The 23,486-nt window shown below is 37.4% G+C and overlaps 4 protein-coding genes across 4 annotated transcripts; 3 read left to right on the plus strand and 1 right to left on the minus strand.

Annotated features, from left to right (window-relative positions):
• Positions 1-230: 230 nt before the first annotated feature.
• LOC133854016 (receptor-like serine/threonine-protein kinase NCRK) lies at positions 231-1,740 on the minus strand. Its single transcript, XM_062290036.1, has 2 exons — positions 1,287-1,740; positions 231-895 (listed from the first exon to the last, which is right to left on the minus strand). The coding sequence occupies exons 1-2, from the start codon at positions 1,738-1,740 to the stop codon at positions 231-233; spliced, it is 1,119 nt and encodes a 372-aa protein (XP_062146020.1).
• Positions 1,741-2,945: 1,205 nt separating this feature from the next.
• On the plus strand, positions 2,946-17,564 carry LOC133854430 (arabinosyltransferase XEG113). The gene is made up of 13 exons (XM_062290637.1): positions 2,946-3,324; positions 4,136-4,432; positions 4,575-4,780; positions 5,455-5,560; positions 6,786-7,042; positions 7,670-7,805; positions 9,629-9,723; positions 9,824-9,877; positions 12,761-12,874; positions 15,992-16,090; positions 16,180-16,299; positions 16,882-16,968; positions 17,089-17,564. Exons 1-13 carry the CDS (start codon positions 3,144-3,146, stop codon positions 17,254-17,256), a joined length of 1,920 nt encoding a protein of 639 aa, XP_062146621.1. The 5' UTR covers positions 2,946-3,143; the 3' UTR covers positions 17,257-17,564.
• Positions 17,565-18,183: 619 nt separating this feature from the next.
• On the plus strand, positions 18,184-21,187 carry LOC133854733 (pentatricopeptide repeat-containing protein At4g19220, mitochondrial). The gene has a single exon (XM_062290994.1). The coding sequence runs from the start codon at positions 18,227-18,229 to the stop codon at positions 21,113-21,115; it is 2,889 nt and encodes a 962-aa protein (XP_062146978.1). The 5' UTR covers positions 18,184-18,226; the 3' UTR covers positions 21,116-21,187.
• A 126-nt stretch (positions 21,188-21,313) lies between these two features.
• LOC133854538 (pentatricopeptide repeat-containing protein At1g31790) lies at positions 21,314-22,940 on the plus strand. Its single transcript, XM_062290774.1, has one exon. The coding sequence runs from the start codon at positions 21,497-21,499 to the stop codon at positions 22,796-22,798; it is 1,302 nt and encodes a 433-aa protein (XP_062146758.1). The 5' UTR covers positions 21,314-21,496; the 3' UTR covers positions 22,799-22,940.
• Positions 22,941-23,486: the final 546 nt, after the last annotated feature.

The raw sequence follows: 23,486 nt of genomic DNA on the forward strand, positions 1-23,486 counted from the left end.
GAAGTAAAGCGTAGTTTCCCAACTTTTGAGTATCAAATTGAAACATCCGGCAGTTAATGGATGAATTGAAATCTTGCTCATAATTCAATGATCAAAATCATATTTTCACAACAAAAAAAAAAAAAAAAGGATTTATTTACTATATTTTCAAAGAATCAATATTGATGTATAATAATGTACAGGGAGGGAGTACTATATATAACAAGGAAAATGGCAGTATATTTACATATTTATACAGGCAAGTCGGGCTGAAGTTGATCAGGTTCCAAACAACTTGAAATCGTATATACGATGAAGCTCATGTCCGGTCTCCCTTCAGAATTGTCGAGCAATGCTGAGTTGGCCACATTGATCAACACCCGAAGCTGCTCTAAATTTGCTTTGCCCTTCAGTTTTGGGTCCAACAAAGTATGCAAGACTTGAATATCATCGTTCTTGCGGCACTCCTCAGTCCATCCTGCAAGAGTCTCTGAGCCTTGTATGGATTTTAGGCCCGTTATTAGCTCAAGCAATAGAACCCCAAAGCTATACACATCACTCTTTGGCGATACTAGGCCCGTGTTTAGGTACCAAGTGTCGACATAGCCCAACGATCCTTTCACGGTAGTCGGCGTTCGTGACCCGTGGCTCGTGTCATGGCCCAATTTGCAAAGCCCAAAGTCGACAAGCTTGGCATGCTCATTGTCGATTAAGAGAATGTTGGAGGATTTGACATCTCTGTGAATTATGGGCGGATCAGCTTGTGAGTGGAGGTAATCAAGGGCCCGAGCTATGTCTAGGGCAATGCTCAAGCGGTTCGACCATGACAGCAACCCCGACATTTGGCCATGATAGGTGTGCATCTTATCGAAAAGGCTCTTGTTTGGAATGTACTCCAGTAGTAGAAGTTGTTCTCCTGCTTAACTTAACACGTCAGTCACTAAACAATGGTTTGTTTGGGTGTTGAATATTTTTTGGAATCCGAATATTATTTTAATTCACTGCGTGAATTATAAGGTTTAACTTTATGAGATAAAATTTGAAAAAATTTAAAAAAGTGAAATAAAATATAATTTATTTTTTAAAAAAGTAAAATATTATTCAACTTTTTATTCGAACCAAACACATTTTACACTATACTTGTCAAAATTTGTTGCCTAATTATTATTATTTTATTTTATTTTCATTCATATGCCATGTAACCATTAACACATGGATGAAGGCTCTAGATTAGAAATCGAAGCCCATTATATTTTGGGCCCAGTCAATATAAAATGGAAAAAGGGGTGGGCTTTATTTGGGCTTACCTTTCTCCAAGCAAAAGCCCAATAAGCCGACCAAATTGGGATGAGAGATCCGAAGCAGAACAGAAACTTCATCCAGGAACATCTTCTTGCTCCCACCTCTCTCCTCCATCACCCGCTTCACTGCACCAAATCGTCCGTCGCCGAGCTCCGCAAGATACACGAAAGACGTGGCTCCTACTCCTATTCGAATCTTGAAGCCCCTCGTCGCTGTTCTCAGCTCTTCAAGCGCATATGTTCTTATGACACCAGGGCCACACAGACTACTACTACTCTTTGAAGTTCCTCGGCGTCGTTTCTGATCATCTTCACCTTCTCTTTTGGAACATTTGGTTGCTTGGGACTCAAGGTAGACGACCCACTTCTTTAACATCACGGTTAGAAGGATCACCAGCAGAATTGCACCAATTATCAATAGGCTTCTTCGGTTGTTTGTGGAGAAACCAAGGAACCACATGATATGATGCTCTGTTTAATTTCCTACCTTTTTTCGCCTAACTTAGACTGCTTGTGAGGGAGAAATGAATGGAAGTTCTTAGAAGGATCAAGGAAGAAAATTAAGCTTTGAAGATTCATGGATTTGGAACTTAGCATGAAAATGCTCTCAATGTTCTGATCATGCATGGGAATAATTTAAGGGTCTTTACTCTGTCCTTCATCTTAATTTGTCCATTTCTTGTAAACAGCCACCATTATCCATGATTATATATTTATACCAAAAAACAAAAAAGAAAAATCTTAATTATTGTCTAGTATTTACATAATGTTCTTCCAAGACCCCAAATGTGTTGTTTCAAATATTGGGCAATGGGAATGGATCCAAATGTAAGGATATGCAGAGCATTATGCAGGATTGATTTGCAATAAACAAAGTTAAATTAACCACAATTATGCAAAGTTATATATATTGATTGACCAAGTCACTGTCAAGTAAGTCAAACCTGATTATATTCCTAATCATTTAAGATGCTTTTCCCTATACTTTCTCTCCTGTTGTCCATGAACTTGAGAAATTTCACATAATTCAACTTAATCCAAATCTTACTAGCTAGTCTGTTCCTTTCATTTGAAAAATTATTGTATTTTTCTTAAAAAAAAATAAATTTGTGAGCAAGATAGGGAGAGGGGAGTCTCATACTCTCATATATATTGTTTCCAAGTTATGTATTTTTCAAAATTTTCACTTGTTCAAGTCTAATATTATATTGTATACTTCAATTAACTCATAATTTTTTATTTTTTATTTTTGCTAAGTGACTCATAATCTTTTGGTGTAAGGATTCGTTTGAGTTTATAATTTTAAAACATGTGATTTAAAACGTGTTATTTAAAAATGCAGTTAAGCGTTTAGTAAAATTATAGTTTGGCCTTTAAAATTTCAGTTTAACTTTTTATAAAATTGTATTTTTTTAAAAATGAACCTCCTTACGTGCGATTATTATTATTATTATTATTATTATTATTTTTATATTTTCAAATTACAGTTTTTGAAATATGCACTCTTAAAGATACATAACTATAATTTAGTAATATTTAGTGTTGGTTTTTTCTCTGAATTTTCTTAAATTAAAATTTGGAAAAAAAAAAAGAAAAAAAAGAAAAGAGAGAGAGAGAGAGAGAGAGGGGGGAGGAAGCTAATGAAATAGAGTCCATTGAGCGAGATTGGGACAAAGATGGGCGTTGACGTTGGGGTGGCAGGGGAGAGATATTGCTAAACTAAACTAAACTGATCTGAAGATTCTGCCGAACGTGGAAAAGAGAAGTTGAAAAACACGAAAAGAATTATAATGAGTGTTTCTGAAAGTGGGGTATTTTGATTGATTGATTGAGTGACTGATCATTGATCAAAATCATAAGAGAATGGGTGGGAATGGGTGTCAGGAAGTGGCGAATACGAGGCCTCTCTTCTTGGCGATCTACGCCACTGTTATCATTGGTGTTGTCTTCTCGTCTTTCTATGTCTTCTCTGCTATATCCTCTGCCAAGTCTGCAGCTGACTCGAACACCTCCTGGCTCTCCTCTCCTTTCCCTTCTATTGCCAGTATGTTTATCATTTCCCAGTTGCTGTTTTCACTCTATTACCTTATTGTTATAATGTGTCTATGCTTCTTCTTGCTTTCTGCTATCAGTATATATTCAGTGTTACGCACACCCATTTGAATCTGAGGGCTGCCAATACGAATTTTTTGTTAAATATTTTGAATTTTATGGATAATAGGATTCCCATTTTCTTGGGCTTAGATGTGTTTCGGAGATTCAGTTGTACTGTTAACGATTTTGCAGATATGCTTAGGTGAAACCCATTCAATTGTGTATTTACTGTTGGGTAATGGATTCTTTTTAGAGCTTCAATGCGCTTCTGGGTGGCGTTGAATTGTCTGTTTTAGCTAATGTCTCAAAATATCCAAGGAGGAACTAAAGAAATAACTTTTGAACCGTTTTTTTGTTCCCCTAAAGTCTTTTATGGGTGCGCATAAAAGCTGAGATCCATGGATTGATTTCTTAACATGGAACTTGTTTTGGAGTTGAGCTAATGTTCGAGTTCTTAGAGAACTGTTGCCTTCATTGTTGGTTTCCAGAGGAACTTGGAGAAGTTTTGGGCTCATACTTTGTCCAGTTTGGATCTAATTGCCTTCTATTAACAATGCAGTATTGGATGCATTCCCAAGATACATTAGGAAAGCTCATATGCATGAACACATTATTAATACTTGTCACTAGATTTCCTGTTTTTGGAGGTTCTCTTTCTTATTTCTGACATGGTTCATCAAGCTCTCTCCTTGCTTTTCCTCTCTCATCTTTCTGTCCGTGTTTACATTTCACTTATCTCGATGCATATGTTCTTTCTCCAGATGTAGATTCTCAGCCAAGAGAGCAAGCACTCAATTTTTCTCCACCAGCAACTGTGGGTAAAGTAGGTGTGCCTGCACCAGTGCCTCAAAGCACGTTGATGCCACCCATCTGGGAAGTTCCCCCACGAACTGAAAAAATGCCACCTTTGAAGGCTTTTCAGCTGTCTAAAGAATTAGTTCAGCAAAGGGTGAAAGATAATGTCATCATAGTGACCTTTGGTAATTATGCATTCATGGATTTTATCCTGACCTGGGTTAAACACTTGACAGATTTGGGGCTCTCCAACCTTCTTGTTGGTAAGCTACATCTTAATTTTAACTTATAGCTTTTTTACAGTTTCCACTTACCTCCTCCAAGTAACTTCTTGTTGAAATGTAGTATCCTTGTATTTGTACTAGAGTATACACCTGTTACAGGAGCTTGAAATCGTTGTTTCAGGTGCGATGGATACCAAATTGTTAGAGGCTTTGTATTGGAAAGGTGTTCCTGTTTTTGATATGGGCAGCCATATGAGCACAGTAGATGTTGGTTGGGGCTCTCCAACATTTCATAAGATGGGGAGAGAAAAAGTAATTCTGATCGACTCCGTCCTCCCTTATGGTTATGAGCTGTTGATGTGTGATACAGATATGGTTTGGTTGAAGGTACTCGTTCTTCATCTCTTATTTAATTTTGTTGAGCCTTTTTTGTACCTTTTTTTTTTTTGCTGAAAGATTGAATTCAACTTATGAGTTTTTCACTCCATAGTGGGGATGCTAGGGTCTGTTGTGAAGGGGGAATCATTGCTAGAACTCGATATGAAATAGGAAATGGAACTAATATGTTCTTTAGCTTGTATTCATTAAAAATATTATATTCGTTTGCTTGCCTGGGTTATAAATCTGTTGATTAGAAGTGCTGAGCAGAAAAAGCATTTATTATGTTTTTGTTCTAACTAGATGAGCTTGAATTTATGACAACACAGCCATAATTAGTTCACTTACCTGGTGAACTATACTTATCAAAAAAATTAGTTCACTTAGCTGGTGAACCTGTTGAGCTATGATTTCAATCTTTATTCTTTGTCTATGTTTTTTCATTTTGAGTATGATACCCTTTATATTTTTCCTTTCTGTCTTTTACTTCATTTCAGTTTGTCTTCCTTTGCGCACTTTTTTCTTTTTTCTTGTGCAATCAACTATATCCGTATTTATCTGCTATAAGAAGTATCTTTAAGGGTTTATCATCCATACTTTTATTATATTTGGTCAACTAGTACCTTCAGAAGATTACTACTGGTCAAAAATGTTTTGCATTATGTGCTATTTTCTTGAAACAGAACCCACTTCCATATCTTGCTCGTTATCCTGGAGCAGATGTCTTAACTTCTAGCGATCAAGTTATACCGACAGTTGTTGATGACAGGCTAGACATTTGGCAACAAGGTGAAGTTTGTGTTAAATCAAAAGTCTGTTCATATATGTTTTTGCTGTTTTAGGGTTCATAATAACCCCATTTACCTCTATGCAAGCATGAGCTGTATGTACCTGTCATATGTAGGAGTTCTCTGTTGATAATGGGCATGGGAAACACTTTTTCACACATCATCTGCTGACATGAACATGTTTTCTCCATCAAATGACATCTTTTTGGACGTTTGGAAAGGGCCCCACTTCTTTTGACGTACTAACATATAACTAAAAACCTAGTTGGTCACTATAGATGTCTTCAACACCATGCTAGGATGGCTAGGAAAGAGCATTAATTTTAATGACGGATAAAAGTATGAAACTAGTGGAGCATGTTTTCCCATTATAGTCTGTAACATTTTTGCAAGTTTCTTCTCTATGGTGCTTCGCATAAGTGTACAAAGACAAGGCAACAAATGTATGTGTCAGCATACAGTATAATAAGTAATGTGAGGAAAATTGTTGAAGTTCAAATTGTTACTGAGAACCTCTTAGGATGGCCTACTTGCACCCTTGCTTATTCTTTGAAGGTTAGATAGCAGAACTTGCAGCTGCTCTCTCTCTCTCTCTCTTTGTTTTTTTTTTTTTTCATTTTTTTTTCAGTAAGCAGAACAAGTTCCAGTAACTCTTTCATGTCATATGCTCCTGGTCAAATCATTACCTCAATTAGATTACTAACTTGGATTTTTTAACCTTTCAGTTTTACAACTCCATGCTTTAATAAGCTCTATACTCATTAGCAAGTCGTGTTTTCGCACGATGGGGGTTTCGTTCGTGGGATCTGATCAGAAGGGATTTCTAGATTTTTTGGCTTTGATCGAGGATGAGCGCTTTGACTTTGAATCCCCTCCTAAGAAGGATAAGGAGAGAAAAAGAAAAAAGGGGAAAAGAGAGGTCAAGAATCTAGAATGTTCTATCAATTTCGATGCTAGGGGTACGGGATCTAGTCGGGACAGGGGCAAGAGGATGGGGGTTTGATGTAATTTTCTTTTTTTGGGTTGTTGGGCGTTTGGGTTTTTCGGGTGTTTCCTTTCCCTTTTTTTTTTTTTTTTTTTTTTTTTTTTTTTTTTTGTGTGTCCTTTTTGTATACTCCCTGTATGCTTAGGGGTGCCTTTTACGCTTTTTAATAATATTCTGTTTATTACCTATCAAAAAAAAAATAAGCTCTATACTCATGACATTTTTTCTTCATCTTCAACAGTTACTGGAGCCTACAATATAGGAATATTCCACTGGCGGCCAACAGATTCTGCAAAAAAGTTGGCAAAGGAATGGAAGGATATGCTTCTAGCTGATGACAAAATATGGGATCAGAATGGGTTTAACGATCTTGTACGTAGGCAGTTAGGACCATCTGTGGATGAGGACAGTGGACTTGTGTATGCTTTTGATGGAAATCTCAAGCTGGGAATCTTGCCAGCAAGTATATTTTGTAGTGGACATACTTATTTTGTCCAGGTAGGATCTTACAATCACTCTTTGTAGGATGAACATAGTCTCCGTTTGTTTTCTCTGTACATAAATTGTTACAGTGTAATGAAGGATGAACAATAAATAAGAATGATAAATTGGGTAGGATAATTCGAGGAATCCTGGCCTCCTAATATTAGGGTAATTTGAGGAACCCTAAAACTCCTAAACAACTGCTAGAGTTGAATTATAATTTTCTTCATATCTTCCTCCTTTTATAGTGATACATGGTAGAATAATAGAAGGAAATATACGACATATAAAAGAAATACTAAACCTAATGGAATACAATAAAACCCTTATTTCCTTCCTTATAGAAAACCTAACCTAATGGGATATAATTCCCTTAAAACCTGCGTGACCCACAAGAGCAAGAATCCCAATCCACTAGATCTTTTTATTAACTTAATGAGGGCATACTATATAATTCCACTATTGCCCCTGTCACATACACCTAGATACGTAACATAAATGCTAGAGCTTTATTTCCTTTCCTAAATTTCTCTTAGGCAATTATTGCTGTCTCAAGCTCGGAAGAATCTTGGTTGACCTATTTAATATAGTGGAATAAACTGTATATCAAGCATGTCCTAAGATCTTATCCTAAAATGGCAGGCCATGTATCAGCAGTTCAGATTAGAGCCATACGCAGTGCATACCACATTTCAGTATGCAGGTACCGAAGGAAAGCGCCACCGGCTGCGTGAAGCCATGGTTTTCTATGATCCACCAGAATACTATGATTCCCCAGGTGATTCTGTGTCACATGTTTCACGAGTCATCAATTTGTCTTCGGATGCATATGCTTATATAATCTCATAGATCCTTGCTGTATAGATTTGAGTCTCTAAATGTGTTGCATTTTGTTCTACTTCATTTTTAGAGTCTTTGATTTTTTTTATCTGCATTGATTGTCTTGTATCCATTGTATCTGCATCTAGGACCCAGCAAGGAAACACCAAAGGAAAAAAGGAGGCCCTTCATCTGTGCAGATTATCCTTGATTTTTATTGCCACATTTTATCTATGTTGATATTTGTTCAATTACCAGTTATCTCAAAAGTTTAAGCGGATAAGAAATGTTAAATTTTATAATTTAATTAATATTCTAACACTTCACCTCAGAAACTCTCCCCTCAACAAATGAGGTCTAACACGTGAAATATTTAATTGAAATGGAGGTTAAATTATAGAGTGAGAGTTCGAACTCAAGAAATCTATTAAATCACCGGTCATCCCAAAAGCTCGAACTAATAGGAAGGGGTAATTTATTCATTTAATTAATATTCTAAAATTGCATTCTTAACATCTACAAGTATGCCTTTTTCCTAAACATTAATTTGTATGGATTTGGCTTTGGTGTTGTAAAAAAAAAACTTAGTCTCCTGTAGTTTTTTCAATGGTCCAAAGTTAATTCCAAGTTTTCCATGAGAAATAGAGAAAGCGGAACTAAATTTGGACCGTTAAAAAAACCACAAAATCTCCTGTAATTTACAGCACCTAAGCCATATACAATTTGTATAGCCTTTGAGTCTGAAATTTTATGGAGCTTAATATTAATGTGTTATACCTGTAAAACCTTTACATTGCCTCACAGCAACAGCTATCATAACAATAATTAGCATTAGTAGTTATTCTTTGCAGTAGTGCGGTCCTCCATTTGGATGCAGTAGAGGAGGTATAGGCATCCTTGGTTTATTATGGCATTTCCATTAATAATCCTGATGACTTGACTAGTATCAAAATGGAATCAGTTAATGAGTAACCTGTCCTTTTCTTGCCCCCACTGGAACGATTTTTAGTACACCCTCAACTTAGGCAGGGAGCATGGATTGGATTTCCAGGGCTGATTCATTTTGGATTCAGAGCATTGTAAGGCTTTTTGTTTCCCCATTGACCATTCTGTTAATGCATCTTAATTCCATCATTCAAGGGCAGGTTATAACAATATATTATGTATTAATGTTTTTAATGTGTAACACCAATGTAAGTGAGCTACATTGAGATTTAAAGCACCAAAATAAGGGAGCACCTCGCACTGTTCTTTCTTCTTAATCTTTCTGATTTTGTAACATATGATTCCAATCTCCAAAGGGCGGGGCATATTTTTTATACAGGAGAATGAAATAATGAGGAAATAGTTAATCAAAGGAAAAGAAAAGGAGAGAATGGAAATAACGAGGAAGTGGTCCAATTTGCTTAACACTCCATGTGGGTTCCCCTCTCAAATTGTATAGCTAGCTGTATTAGGAGGCCATCTCTTCGCTATAAAGGTCCCTTTCTCCAATCTGGCACGATTGCCTATAGAAAATGCACTAAAAATGTAATTAACCATATGCAGTTCAATGAGATTGTACACATGTATCTGGTATGATTAGTCGTCGTATTTTGAGCATCTAAATAATATTTGACCCATCATGAGTTTGGAGAGGCCATCTTTCTCTCCCAAGGCAGAGTTGAGGAATGGAAACCTGCCCAATTGCATTAATCATAACCAAAATTATATAGTCTAATTTGGAATTTTATAGAATGATGATTATTGCTGCAATTTAACTTCTTTGTGGAAATCATGCAGGAGGTTTCTTATCGTTTAAGCCGTCTCTTCCAAAGAACTTGTTACTAGTTGGGGAACATAATGTTGAATCACACTTTTCTCTTGTTAATTACCAAGTATGTAAATATGTATTAACCTAATCCAACCAACACCTTCCATTTGTTTGGATATTTTCATATTGCGTCTCATGAATTACTTTATAAATTATTCTTTCAGATGAAGCAAATAAGGACTGCACTTGCTGTTGCTTTATTGTTGAATCGTACACTGGTGAGACCAACTAAACCTTTGAGAAGTATGTTTCTGTTTTGTGGTAGTTTTTACTACTCTGATAGATTTCATGCATCAGTTTACTCGGAAGTCTTATGTCCTTTATAACGATTACCTGTTGTATCATTATGTCTTCATTTCTTATGTATTTGCGACATCACATGTCACATTTGCAAAGAAGGCACAATTAATGTCACACTGTTACTTATGCTAATATGGAAAATTTGAACTTGGACGAAGCCAGGATTAAAAATTCAGTGTGGTATATATTTTTCTTATTTTAATTACAAAACATTTTTTTTTGTATCATCACATTATTAATTATAGCTTTAATTCTCATTCATGCTATAAATGCTTCTCATAGCAACAATACACTTATTAATATATACATTTAAGAAATGTGGAAATTATACCTTTTGCTCAAAACTTTGTTGATTTTCTTCAAGTTTATATTATGCTAATAGAATTACTTATTAGTTTTTTCACCATCTTATTGTAAGGTGCAATTAAATTGATAGTTTGATACATATTAAATCACTAGGTCCCCTAAAAGCTTAAACTTATAGGAAATGATAAATTTAATATTTTATTATTATTATTTTAATATTTTCCCTCATGTGTAGGGTTAGACAACGCATGAAATATTTAATTGAAATGAGGGTAAAGTTTGAAGTCAAGGTTCGAACTCTAGATCACTGCCATGATATTGTGTCAAAATTAGGGTTTGCACTAAAAGAGAGTTTCAGAAGATCTGTAACCCTCACTATTTTATGATATATATTAGGGAAAATACATTTAATGATAGAAATACCCTTTTTCATCTTTATTACAATACTATCCTTTCTGATAATACAGAATCCAAATTGTATTTAACAAGTTACTGGATCCACATTCTAGGTTGCAATGTTTCAATTCTGTGTTGCAACGCTTGCATTATCCTTTTAGAACAGCGTAGCAAACTGATGCAAAGCATGTTGAAGAGGAGTTTTATGAACACTCGAGCGTCCAAAGAGGGACACTAGCTAAATTTCCATAAGTTAGCTTTTTTGATCAATCTTGGTTAAGCAGGAGATAGTTTTCATGTCCTTATTATGGAGCATTGATATTGTTTAGGTTTGCTTGATTTGGAAAGAAAATCACTGCCAATGATTGAGATAACTTGAAGTATTATAGATGAGAGGAGTCCAATAATAATGTGGGCTCAGGCAGTGATGAAAATGTGTTTCCCTATTATTTTACTGTAGCAATGTGACCCTATATAAAGGTTAATGGTGGAAAAAGATTCATTTGTGTGCATGTCACAGGAAATTGACATAGAGAGAGTACAGAACATAGGTAAGCCAGTATGGCAAGTTTCTATACTACCCCTAACTTGACAATTTCTATATTACCCCTATCTTTTATTAAAACATGTAGTATCAGATATATGTTATTATATATTACAGCTCTGTCATAATTTAAACATTTTACTTTTCTTTTTGGGAAATCTCAAAATACATGTCCACCTTCTGAAAGTATAAATTCTTGTTTCTTCAATTTTCTATATTCCCCCTACCTTTTATTAAAACGCAAACAAGAGTCTAATATCTTTATGTTCCAAGAAATAAAAAGTGAGACAGAGGGAGTGTATACCATACTTGTGTACATTCCTGTTGTATATGTCCTTATCCAAAAAAAAAATGTCTTTTGTTTATGCATGTGATCCTACACACACACACACACATATAGATATTAGAAGTGTCTATGCTGGGCAAAATCATGTGGCTGACACAAATTTTTTTTTGATAAGTAAGAGAATTTCATTAAAAAAGCGTAAGGCGCCCCTAAGTACACAAGATGTATACACAGAAGCAACTCAGCTAGCCCACATAAATAACCCAATAAAACCACAAGGAACCCACAAGAAAATCCCTAACAAGCATAATAGAAACCTTCACAAAACAAAAGAAACCCCCAATAGTAACCCTCGAATACAAAAAAACCCCTAAAAGCACCCAAACCAACCCCAAAAACCCCCCAACAAGACCCCCTAAACCCAAAAGAAGAAAAAAAAAAACCTAGAACCCGAGAAAAACCCAAGAGAAACACCCCTCAAAATAATCCAAGCAAAAACCGAACCCGAGGAATGGCCCACAATCCCACCCAAGCACACAAAGGCACACAACTCTACAACATAAGGCCCTTTCCTTTCCTACGCCTAGCGGAAGATTTAGCGTCGCCAAAGTTGATAGAGCTATGCAGGTTTAGAAGCTCCCTCTTGCCTTTGGACTTTTGGCTCAATATCATCTTGTCACCTTGATATTCTTCTTCCATGGCATCCCGAATGGCCAACGCCTCGTCCCCAAAAGCGCCCTCTAACGCCCAATCCAAAGGGGAAACATCCCAAAGATCAACGTCCTCCTCCCATACCACAATCTCCCCGTTATGATCAAAACTGATTGGCCAATTCCGAGATTGGGAGAAACTATTACCCTTAACAGGTGAAGAAATGGAACAACCTCTAGGAGGGGAGGAAGGCCCAACCATCCCAACATCGAAGACCTTCCGAGGCGAAGCGGGAGTAGCAAGTTTCAAAGTGGATATTAGGATCACTTACACTGAATTTGGTGTACTTTTTAACTGAGGAACTGAAACCAAAAATGACAAAGGAATCTGAAATGTGGGTGTGGTCAGCCAGCTTACTTAAGTGAGAAATATTATTTATGAATTACCGGGCTGACTGCTGTGTGGATCATAAAACTAAGGAGATGTGTCTATTTGGTTGAATTTATAGTACATAAGTATCTAATTTGTTAAAATTAAAACTTGCATTTTCTGGTAGTTTTGAAGTTTATATTTTGATCTCTTTTTTTTTTTTTTGTGCATTTATTGTGTGATTTTTAGGTCATGCCTCCACTATGGTGCAGGTTGGATAGACTGTGGTTTGCGCACCCTGGAGTTTTGCAAGGGTCTATGACTAGACAACCTTTTCTTTGCCCTTTGGACCATGTATTTGAGGTACTTTTGTTATCTTGTTGCTTGTGATTACAGTTGTGATCTATTGGAAGATTCCATTGGCATTGTTTGATATTGAAGGATTGTTGTAAAATCAACTAGATTTTGCATGCATGCATGCTGTGAATTGAAAACCGATGGAAGTAATGACTTTTTCGATAAGAGTTTCTCTTTGTAAAAATAATCACTGAATGGTATTTAATTAGACATTAGTAGTGACTATGATTTGGTATTTAATTAGACATAAGTAGCGATCACATTTTAAGTTTCGCATTCTTTCAATGAGTTATGGCATTCTGTGACTTCTGCCAATGAGCTCTAGCTCAAATGGCATTTCATCCTTCCCTAATAATGGGATGAAGGGTGAGGTCGTGAGTTTTAGACCCATTGGATGTGTACATTACTTACGAAAAAAAAAAGAAAAGAAAAAGGAGGCATTCTCTCTATTAGAGTTTGATCTGACTGGCTCGTGGTGTTTGCTTGTTTTTTGTTTGTTTGTTTCTTCCAAGCTGAGCAGATATGCTTCAACTGGAAAAGGAGTGTTAGAAAGATAGGACTAGAAGGATTTAGGCTTGTAGGTGAGGTGTCCCCACCAGCTGTACTGGTTGTTAAATTACCACTTGTCCTAAAAGGTTAAGTTGATAGGAAGAGATAAATTTATTTTTCATTTAATCAATACTTTGACACTCCCCCTCACATGTGGGCTTAGACTTCATTTTAATAGGTGAGGCCCAACACGTAGAATATTTAATTGAAATAGGAGGTAAATGACGGAGTCAAGATTCGAACTCATAACCTTTGGCTTTGATGCCATGTTAAATCATCATTTATCCTAAAAGCTTAAGCTGATAGGAAGAGATAAATTTAATCATTTAATCAATACTTTAACACTAGTGAGGTGTCCCTATTTGCTGTCAATTTATGAGTTGTATTGTGTAACCACGTGCTATATATTTGGAAGAAGGGAATGAAGGCAGGAGAGAGATTCATTCTATTTCCTCTACATTTGCCTATTTCCATCATCACTAACACTCACTATATAGGTGGGCCTTTTATTTCCTCTTTTATTCTCAAGTTGAGTGTAAACCTATATATGCACTTAAAGGGCATACCCACATACATAGAAGTATACAAAAGAAACATCTAATCAGGCAAAGATTAGGAATCTGCCCATTGTTTATGGTCATTAACAATACTATTAAAAAGCGAAAAATGACAATCCAAGTACGCATGAAGTATACAAGAGAGGAACCTAAACAGAAAAATATAAAAGATCAAGAAAATCATGAAAACTAGTAATATGAAGACAATATTGCCCCCTCCAACATGCAGAGAGATCTACTAACCCCAAGGGGTTGGCTCAAGTGGTAAAGGTCTTGGTCTTGGTGGTATTTCCATCAGGTCTAAGGTTCGAATCTTCTTGGATGCAAACAATGCCTTGGGATCATCCCGCCGGCAAAGCTGAAGTATTACCCGATCCATGTGGAGGGGGTGCTTTGCACGGGTCTGAAGTTTGCCCAACATGGGTGAATTGCTTTGGAGGGGTTCTTCGTCATTAAAAAAAATTGTATTGAAATTTACTACCCGCTGAGGCATTACCCACTTTTAACGCATAAAGGTCCCAATGACAAATATTGCTAGCAGTTCTAAAACAAAAGGCTTCTTGTGGAGTTCCTGATAAATTAGTCTAGGGGTTTGCTACTTGCCACTGCATGGGAATTTCGAAGTACATCTTTTACCATAATTTTAGTTTTGTTGCTTGGTTTATGAGTTGAAGCAACATTGTCTTTCTGAATTGTGATGCCTTTATTATCAATTAAGCATCCTTGTGTTACACTCATTTCAAGTGTCTTTGGATATAGAGTTACTACATAGAAAAGTTTTATATTGGGGAAAGGATATGATGCAAACATTTTCATTATACCAAGAATGTGGTAATAGTGTAGAAAATCAGCCTGCGATGTATCCAGATTTCATGAACATATTTTTAATTAATATAGGGCCTATTTTTTCTCCATCCTAGTAGTAGGTAGTGGAAGAGGAGACTAATCACTTGGAAAGAAGGATGACTCTTAAAAGTGTTAATTTTTTTTTTATAAGTAATCGAAATATCATTAAAAATCGAAAAAGCGCAACTCAGGTACAAGGGAAGTATACAAGAGAAACACCTAACTAAAAAGAGAAAAAAGATAAAAATAAAAAAATAAAAAATCATGAAAACTAAGCAAATTAGGATAGACAAACACAGCTGTCCAAAAGTAAAGAGTGTTGAAGAAGAAAGACTTAAGCTCCACCACTGTCTTCTTTTGGTCCTCAAAACTTCTATAATTTCTTTCCTGCCAAAAATATTATAAAAGGCATGAAAGCATCATTTTCCATATAGCTGCACTCTGAGGACTACCATATAATTCCCCTCCAACAAGCAAACAAGTCTACTATTTGTCTAGGCATAACCCAACACATTTAAACACTACTGAAGGTGGCACTCCATAGGGCACATGCAACCTCACAATGGAGAAGAAAATGATCCACAGGCTCCCCATTCCTCGTACACATACAACACCAATTGACCACAATAACATGCCGCTTCCTTAAGTTGTCCATCGTAAGGATCTTCCCTCGGGTGGCCAACGAAGCAAAGAAAGCCGCTCTTGAAGGAACCTTAATCCGCTAAATACTCTATCGTGAAGGACAAGGACATTGTAGAAAAATATAACGTCGAACAACCCTCTGTTGGAAGGAGCCTAGCATAGCCGCTCTTGAAGGTGTTAATCTTATACTGGTTTAGGTTTACCATAGATGAGCTTATCAGTAGTTCCTGTCATTATCTTCTTTAAAATTGTCATTTGGCTAGAAATTGAAAGTTGCAGATAAATTTTAGTTGTGGAAAATATGAAAAGTTGGAATGCATTATAGTTGAAGCGTATAAAGGATTTTGGATTAAATTCAGAAATCTAGCAAATCCACTGTTCATTATAGAATGAATTTGTTATTTAGTTGCAAATCTCCTACAGATTGTTTAAATCAAAGAATGGAATATTAAGGGATCTCAATGTCCATGACAACTATGTTGTATTTTCTGTCTTCTTTCTGATGCGAAGGAAAATGCACTGCCTGCAGGTAAATGTCATGTTGAAAGAACTGCCACTGGAGGAATTTGGTCCTGGGATCAACATTAGGGAGTACTCTTTCCTTGACAATCCATCAGTGCCAAAAGAGGTAAATGAGTATTTTTATTTCAATGGTCAAGTTACTTTCCTAGACCTGTCACTTAGTGGGGAACATCTTCTCTTTGCTGCTTGTTACAGGTGAAAGAATCATGGCTAGATGTTCAGCTTTGTCAAGAAGGAACCGGTGATTGTCATGCATCTAATGATACCATTACACCAGGCATACTCAGATTTCCAAAGCGCAGCAATGATGCAACGGTATTGCAGATCCTTATACAAGCTTAATATGTAGTATCTTATTAAATAAATTGAAACCAAACCCAAACGCTTTAATGATTAAACATACATAGCTTCTGTGCTAGACTAAACATCGTGACACCGTTGGTCTGCTATATCTATTTTCTTAGTAAGGGTTTATATTTATAGTGACTTGGTCGTGCTAAACTAAAAAACAATGGTAAAAATGAAATTTCTAGCTCACTCAATAATACTTTTAAAAACATTTCCTGTGTTTGAGTATTTCTGAGTCATTTAGTAGTGCATATTCTATATCTATTTGTTTGAAATTCATTGAGCAGTAGCTCAAATGACACTTTGTCTCCCCTTAAGAAGGGGTAAAAGGTAAGATTGTAGGCACAAGATTCATTAGGTACATGTGTAACTTATCAATAATATATAATATTTACGGTTTTCTGAAAGACCTCCATGACTTAAGTAGTAGATTCTTAGATAACTTCCATTAGAGTGGTATTGTGTGGTCTTGAAACACTGTATCTTTTGCAGTGTCTCGTCTCCCCATAGAACCTACTGAACATGTCACATTTTACTTGTATTATACAGTTCAAGGCTGTGTTCTCCACATTCAAGGATGTCAAAGTCATCCAGTTCTCTTCAATGCAAGATGCTTTCCTAGGTTTCAATGACAAGGCAAGTCTTTTCTTTATTATTATTATTATTTCCTCTTGTAATCTCTTTAATATCAAAGGCAGTACTAAAAAGAATCACTTTTGTTATAATATGCTGACAGTGTTAATCTTTTATGTTCAGACAATGGAACAGAAATTCAGGAATCGCGTGAAGCGGTATGTTGGTATATGGTGTTGTGTGAGTAATCACACTCCCGGACACATATATTATGATATGTACTGGGATGAGAAACCCGGTTGGAAACCGATACCGCCTCAAACTCCAGAGGATGATCACCCACCTTTGTGATGCCCAACTTTAGGCTTATGTTGGTCGAAATACCACAAGAGCAATGGAGAAAACATCCAGAACTGGTTTAGTTCCCAACTCGTTGAAACCAAGTAGGCTGCATACACTTGTAGAATGGAAGAGGTCGTATCCAAAGAGAGGATCTAATTTGATATAGAGATGAGATGACATTTACATTGTGTAGCAATAGAAATCATTTTTTATTTGTATGATATTTTCCGGTGCAAAAATAAACGGAAGGTAATGATGTGGAAGTGGAGAGTGATACATCATTTGCTTTTGATTAATAAGTATTATGTTAGAGATTCTATTGCTTGGTAGTTTCCCTCTTGAACCAAGGTTGTGTCCGCCAAAGTAGTGCATGCGGGAAAAATTACAGCCCCTACTTAAATCATCATCTTTTTTATTTTATTTTAAAAAAAAAAACATATATATATATATATTGCAGTTAGTCCTATTTCAATCACACAAAGTTGGAGGGTAGTATGGCTCAAAACCCCTCCTCTCTCGTTTCCTACCCGAATTCTGTAGATTTTGGACAAGAAATTTCATGGGATCCTCTTTCCGTTTTTGCTCCGGAAACTCTCTTAAAATCTCTACCTCTCCCAAATCTTACGTTTGACGGTTGTAAAGATCTTCCTATATAGTTTCCTCTTCTTTTTTCTTACCCTTTTTTTTTCTTCCTCCTTTTTTTTTTTTTTTTTTGAAAAAAAAAAAGTGCATTGAGACAGTGGTAAACTCATTGGCCTTGAGATTTCAATGCACTTACATTGGTTTTATTTATTTATTAGAGTTTCATATATGGTGAAATACACATCAAATAATAACAAATCGAGTGATTAATATGACCTTATTAGATTCAAACCACAGCGTCAGCTTTACTTGTAGCCTCTTCATGTTTATCCTCCCACACCCTTTATTTTAATTTTTATGCACACTCACTCAAAGTACCAAAGCTAAGGAAAAGGGCATGCGCAGTCGGGCAGTTAAGGCCAAAATACATAAGACACTTGAACAAACATCAAACGCTTCCTTTCTAGATGATACATTGGTAACACTGCTTAGATTTTCATCGTCAGCTTCTTTTGCTTCGGATCAAATTTGTCCCAACAGAGTCTCTCACCTCCATGCTCATCAGCAACACAAATATGGCATCTTTCCCACCATTTCCTTTGTTCTTATCCCGAAAGCCAATCCTTTGTTGTTGCGTCGTTCATCTTATTTTTCCCATGCTTCGCAACCGTTCGAGGAAACGTCTCAAAGAGATCGACATGCACAAGATACCCCTGTTTACAGTGTTCTTGAGCTCATTAAATCCTCCGCCATAAGACATAAAACTATGGCAACCAGTACTGGTCATTGCGTTGCTCTCAAGATAGGTTCTCTTGCTCACTTGCCCACTTCCACCTCTCTTCTAACGGCGTATTCTAGAGCCCGAGATTTTGGCTCTTCATTGGCTTTGTTTGATGAAATTCATAACAGGGATGTGATCATTTGGAATGCTATGATTACTGCTTGCGTTGAAAATGGATGCTATAAGGCAGCAATGAATTTCTTTGCGGAGATGACTGAGGAGGGAACTGGGTTTGATTCAACAACTCTATTGGTGGTCGTGTCGGCTTCGTCCCACCTGAATCACTTGAAACAAGGACAATCACTTCACGGGTTGAGCTTGAAGGCTGGGATGCTTTTTAATTCTGTTTTATGCAATGCTCTCGTGGACATGTATGCAAAATCCAATTATTTGAGCTCTTCGGAGCGTATGTTTGCAGGGACTGAATGTAGAGATACTGTATCGTGGAATTCAATGATAAGTGGATGTCTTTATAATAATCATCCTGAGAAGTCCTTATGGTACTTCAAAGAGATGGCTTTTGCTGGAGAACGACCAGATAGTGTCAGTCTGTCTAGTGCTATTTCAGCATCTTCTTGTCTTGGAGATCTGATTTTTGGACAGGTCATTCATGGTTGGGTTATTAAACTGGGTTATGAGGACGGCTCCCACATTTCGGTTGCCAACTCTCTCATTTCTTTATATTCACACTGTGGAGACATTGAAGCTGCAGAGACTGTGTTCAGAGAAACAATACACAAGGATGCTGTTTCATGGAATGCAATGTTGGAAGGATTTGCCTCAAATGGAAAGATTTCTGAAGCATTTGATCTTCTGCATGAAATGCAAATAACGTGGTCCGTTCAACCTGATAAAGTAACTATAGTAACCACAATTCCACTTTGTGCGGAAAAGATGCTTTTGAGAGAAGGAAGAACCTTGCATGGATTTACCATTCGTATGCAGATGGAAACAGATCTATCAGTGAAAAACTGCCTCATGGACATGTATTCAAAATTCCATAGTCTAACGAAGGCCGAGCTCTTGTTCAATTCAATGACAGAAAGAGACTTGGTGTCATGGAATACAATGGTCTCTGGATATTCCCAGAATGGGTATTTTGGAGAAGCTCAAAATTTATTTAGGGATCTCCTCCGTTTGTACTCAAAATGCAGCTTGTCAACACTGTTAGCTATACTTCCTTCTTGTGATTCCCATGAGTCTCTCCAGTTTGGTGAATCAATTCACTCTTGGCAGTTGAAATTGGGATTTTCAAATGATATTCTTGCAGTTAATTCCCTCATGTACATGTATATTAATTGTGGAGACTTGAAAGCCACTTTCGCATTGTTGCAGAGAATTTTCGTTGTAGCGGATATTGCTTCTTGGAACACAGTAATTGCAGGCTGCACACAGAATAGCCATTTCCTAGAAGCTTTAAAGACTTTCAATTTAATGAGGCTGCAGGAACCCAATGTCAACCACGATTCTGTTACTCTTGTTAATGTCATATCAGCTTGTGGGAATCTAGGGTTGGTTTCTGAAGGGAAGTCGCTTCATGGGGTTGCTCTTAAAACTTTAATGGGATCAGATACCCGTGTGCAGAATGCATTAATTAGTATGTATGGCAGATGTGGCGATACTGAGAGTGCAAAGTCAGTGTTTGATTTCTGTTCAAATCGCAATTTATGTTCATGGAATTGCATGATCTCTATTTTTTCTCAGAACAAGAATGCTAGAAGAGCACTGGAACTGTTTTCTACTCTTGAATATGGACCTAACGAGATTACCTTTGTTGGCATTCTCTCGGCTTGTACTCAACTTGGAGTTCTAAGATACGGAAAGGAAATTCATGGTCATGTGTTAAGGTTAGGATTTCAGGAAAATCCTTTTATATCTGCAGCTCTTCTGGATATGTACAGCAATTGTGGTAGATTGGACATTGCTATCCAAATATTTAGAAATACAAAGGAAAAGTCTGTAGCAACTTGGAATTCTATGATTTCTGCATATGGGTATCACAGTAATGGTAGGAAAGCAATTGAAACGCTCCACAAAATGAATGAGGCTGGAATTGTGGCAACCAAAAGCACATTTATAAGCCTTTTATCAGCTTGCAGCCACGCCGGGCTTGTCAATGAAGGTATCTGGTATTATGATCATATGCTGGAGGAATATGGAGTGGAACCTGTCACTGAGCATCACGTCTGCATAGTTGATATGCTCGGCAGATCTGGTAAGCTTCATGAGGCTTATGAATTTATTAAGCAAATGCGGAGCCAGCCTGAAGCAGGTGTTTGGGGGGCCCTGCTTACTGCTTGCAACTGTCATGGAGACCTTGAGATGGGAAGAAAAGTGGCAAAACTACTTTTCGAATTGGAGCCTGAGAATGTTGGGTATTACATTTCACTGTCGAATATGTACGTTTCTGCTGGAAGTTGGAAAGATGCTGTTGAGTTAAGAGAAACAATTCAGGATCAACGGTTAAAGAAGCCAGCAGGTTACAGTCTCATTGATGTTGGTTAACTGTAAAGCCAAAAAAGATCAATATACAGTTGCTATGTAGCATGATTGTGGACCGTCTAATGGAAATTAAGACCAGATATAATTTTCATTGTTATCAAATCTAGTAACTTTTTTTTTTTTTTTTTAAACCCCAAGTTAGAGTCACAAGTACCCACCCCTGAATGATAAACCCCAAACCCATGCAAGGCGTCCTCCCACGCAGATCGGGTTGTGGTTCCAAAGAAGGGATAAACCCAAACCCATGCGATGCGCCACCACGACCATGGAAAAAGGCATTGATTTTTTGAACAGCTTTTGGTGGTTAATTTTGTCATTTTCTGCATATCCGCATATATATATACACACACACACACGAATGGGAAGAATCTGAAATGGGCTAAAATGGAAGCAATAGCAACTCCCTCACCCTCCTCATACTCTTACAGAAACAACACAAACAACAACAACCGCCATCCTTCGGCTTCCAAACCTCCAGTCTTTCAAATTCGATTCCCTCTACGCAGTCCCAAACAAGATGTGCATATCATTAACGACAAAACGGAAACTTCAAAAACAACCGGACTTCCTCAAAACGACGTCACTGAGAGTAGCAGAAGCTGGAGGAAGAATAATAAGAAGACCGCCGCCGCCACCACCACCACCTCGGATGTTTTGCGGTTGATGGATAGCCTTGGCCTTCGGATACCCCCTGATATCTATGCTTCTCTCATCCGAGAATGCACTCTCACTGCCGACTCCACGAGAGCTGCCGAGTTGCATCACCACATCTCCCGGAGCGGCCTCAGAGCTCCCTTATCTTTGCTCAACCGGCTTCTACTCATGAACGTGTCATGCGGCCTTTTGGACACTGCCCGCCAGTTGTTTGACCGAATGACCCTTAAGAACTTCATCTCTTGGGCCACCATGATCGTGGGTTATGCCAACGATGCCCACTACGATGAAGCCATAAGTTTGTTTGTCAAAATGCAAGACCAATTCACTATGTTGGAATTTCCCACATGGATCATAGTCTGTGTTCTCGAGGCATGCGTTTGTACTTCGAGTATGGGACTGGGAAAGCAGATTCATGGGTGCTTGCACAAGCTGGGTGTTGCCAATCGTGATTTGTTTCTCACCAGCTCCTTAATCGACTTTTATGGGAAAATGAAGTGCAGAGAAGGCGCTGACTTTGTCTTTAATCAACTGTCAACTCACAACACCATGACTTGGACGGCCAGAATCATTTGCAGCTGTAGGGAAGAGCATTTCCGTGATGTTTTCAGTTACTTTAAGGAGATGGGTAGGGCAGGAATAAAGAAGAGCACCTTTACGTTTTCCAGCGTTCTGAGGGCATGTGGTAGGATTGATCAGGATGATGGAAACTGCGGTCGGCAGGTCCATGCCAATGCCATCAAGCTTGGGCTGGATAGGGATGCTTTTGTGCAGTGCGGGTTGGTTGACATGTATGGAAGAAGTGGGCTACTGAGGGATGCAAAACTGGTGTTTGAGATGGTTGATGACAAGAGAAACGTTGCGTGTTGGAATGCAATGGCTGCCGGGTACATGCGGAATGGCTTCAACATTGAAGCCATCAAGTTTCTGTATCGGATGAAAGCAGCTGGTGTGCTGCCCCCAGAATCTTTGATCAATGAAGTGAGGATAGCTTGTGGGAATGACAAAGTAGAAAGAAATGTATTTCAGTAACAGGAAACTCTTTAGCCCAACAAAATCCTGTGTACCCAAATCCCAATCCCATCACTAAACGCCTCAGTTTTGAGTGAAAAAAGGTATTCAATAGTCACTCAAACCAATCTATTCAAATAGGCGTGCGACGGCTTTGTTTTAATAGCTCTCTCTTTTCTTTTCTTTTCTTTTGGCTATTAAGGAGCCCAGGGATTTAATAGAATTATTCTCAAAATAGTTGTTGCTATATGATCAATGATATCTGATTTAATTAATCCTAGCCCAGCCAAGGCATTGATTGGGATGAAGAGAAAATCATTTTTTTCATTTCAATTGCTTCACACATAACGGGCAGGCACCCATAGTCTTTCCTGTAAGGATCCCCATTCCTCTCATTCCCTTCCTTTCACCATTATTTGCTTAGGAGAAAAAGACGCTTACATGATCTTTCCCCTAATCTTAAAGTCCCCCTTTCAACCCAACTTTTATTCATACACTGACAACATCAAAGCCAACTCTGCGGACCTCTCTATCGTGCACAAATTCAAGGTGGCTTGCTTTACATGATCATAAATTTTTCATTAGGAGATTGTGAAGAAGCTCATCCGCTTCTTTAGATATAAAATAGAAGACCACCACCTCTTTTTTAGTACATTCCATTCGCAACATCAGAAAGGGCAATCAAACATTAACTTCTGTTAGGTTGCCA

This window comes from Alnus glutinosa, chromosome 13 (assembly GCF_958979055.1).
Source record: "Alnus glutinosa chromosome 13, dhAlnGlut1.1, whole genome shotgun sequence".
NCBI lineage: Eukaryota > Viridiplantae > Streptophyta > Magnoliopsida > Fagales > Betulaceae > Alnus > Alnus glutinosa.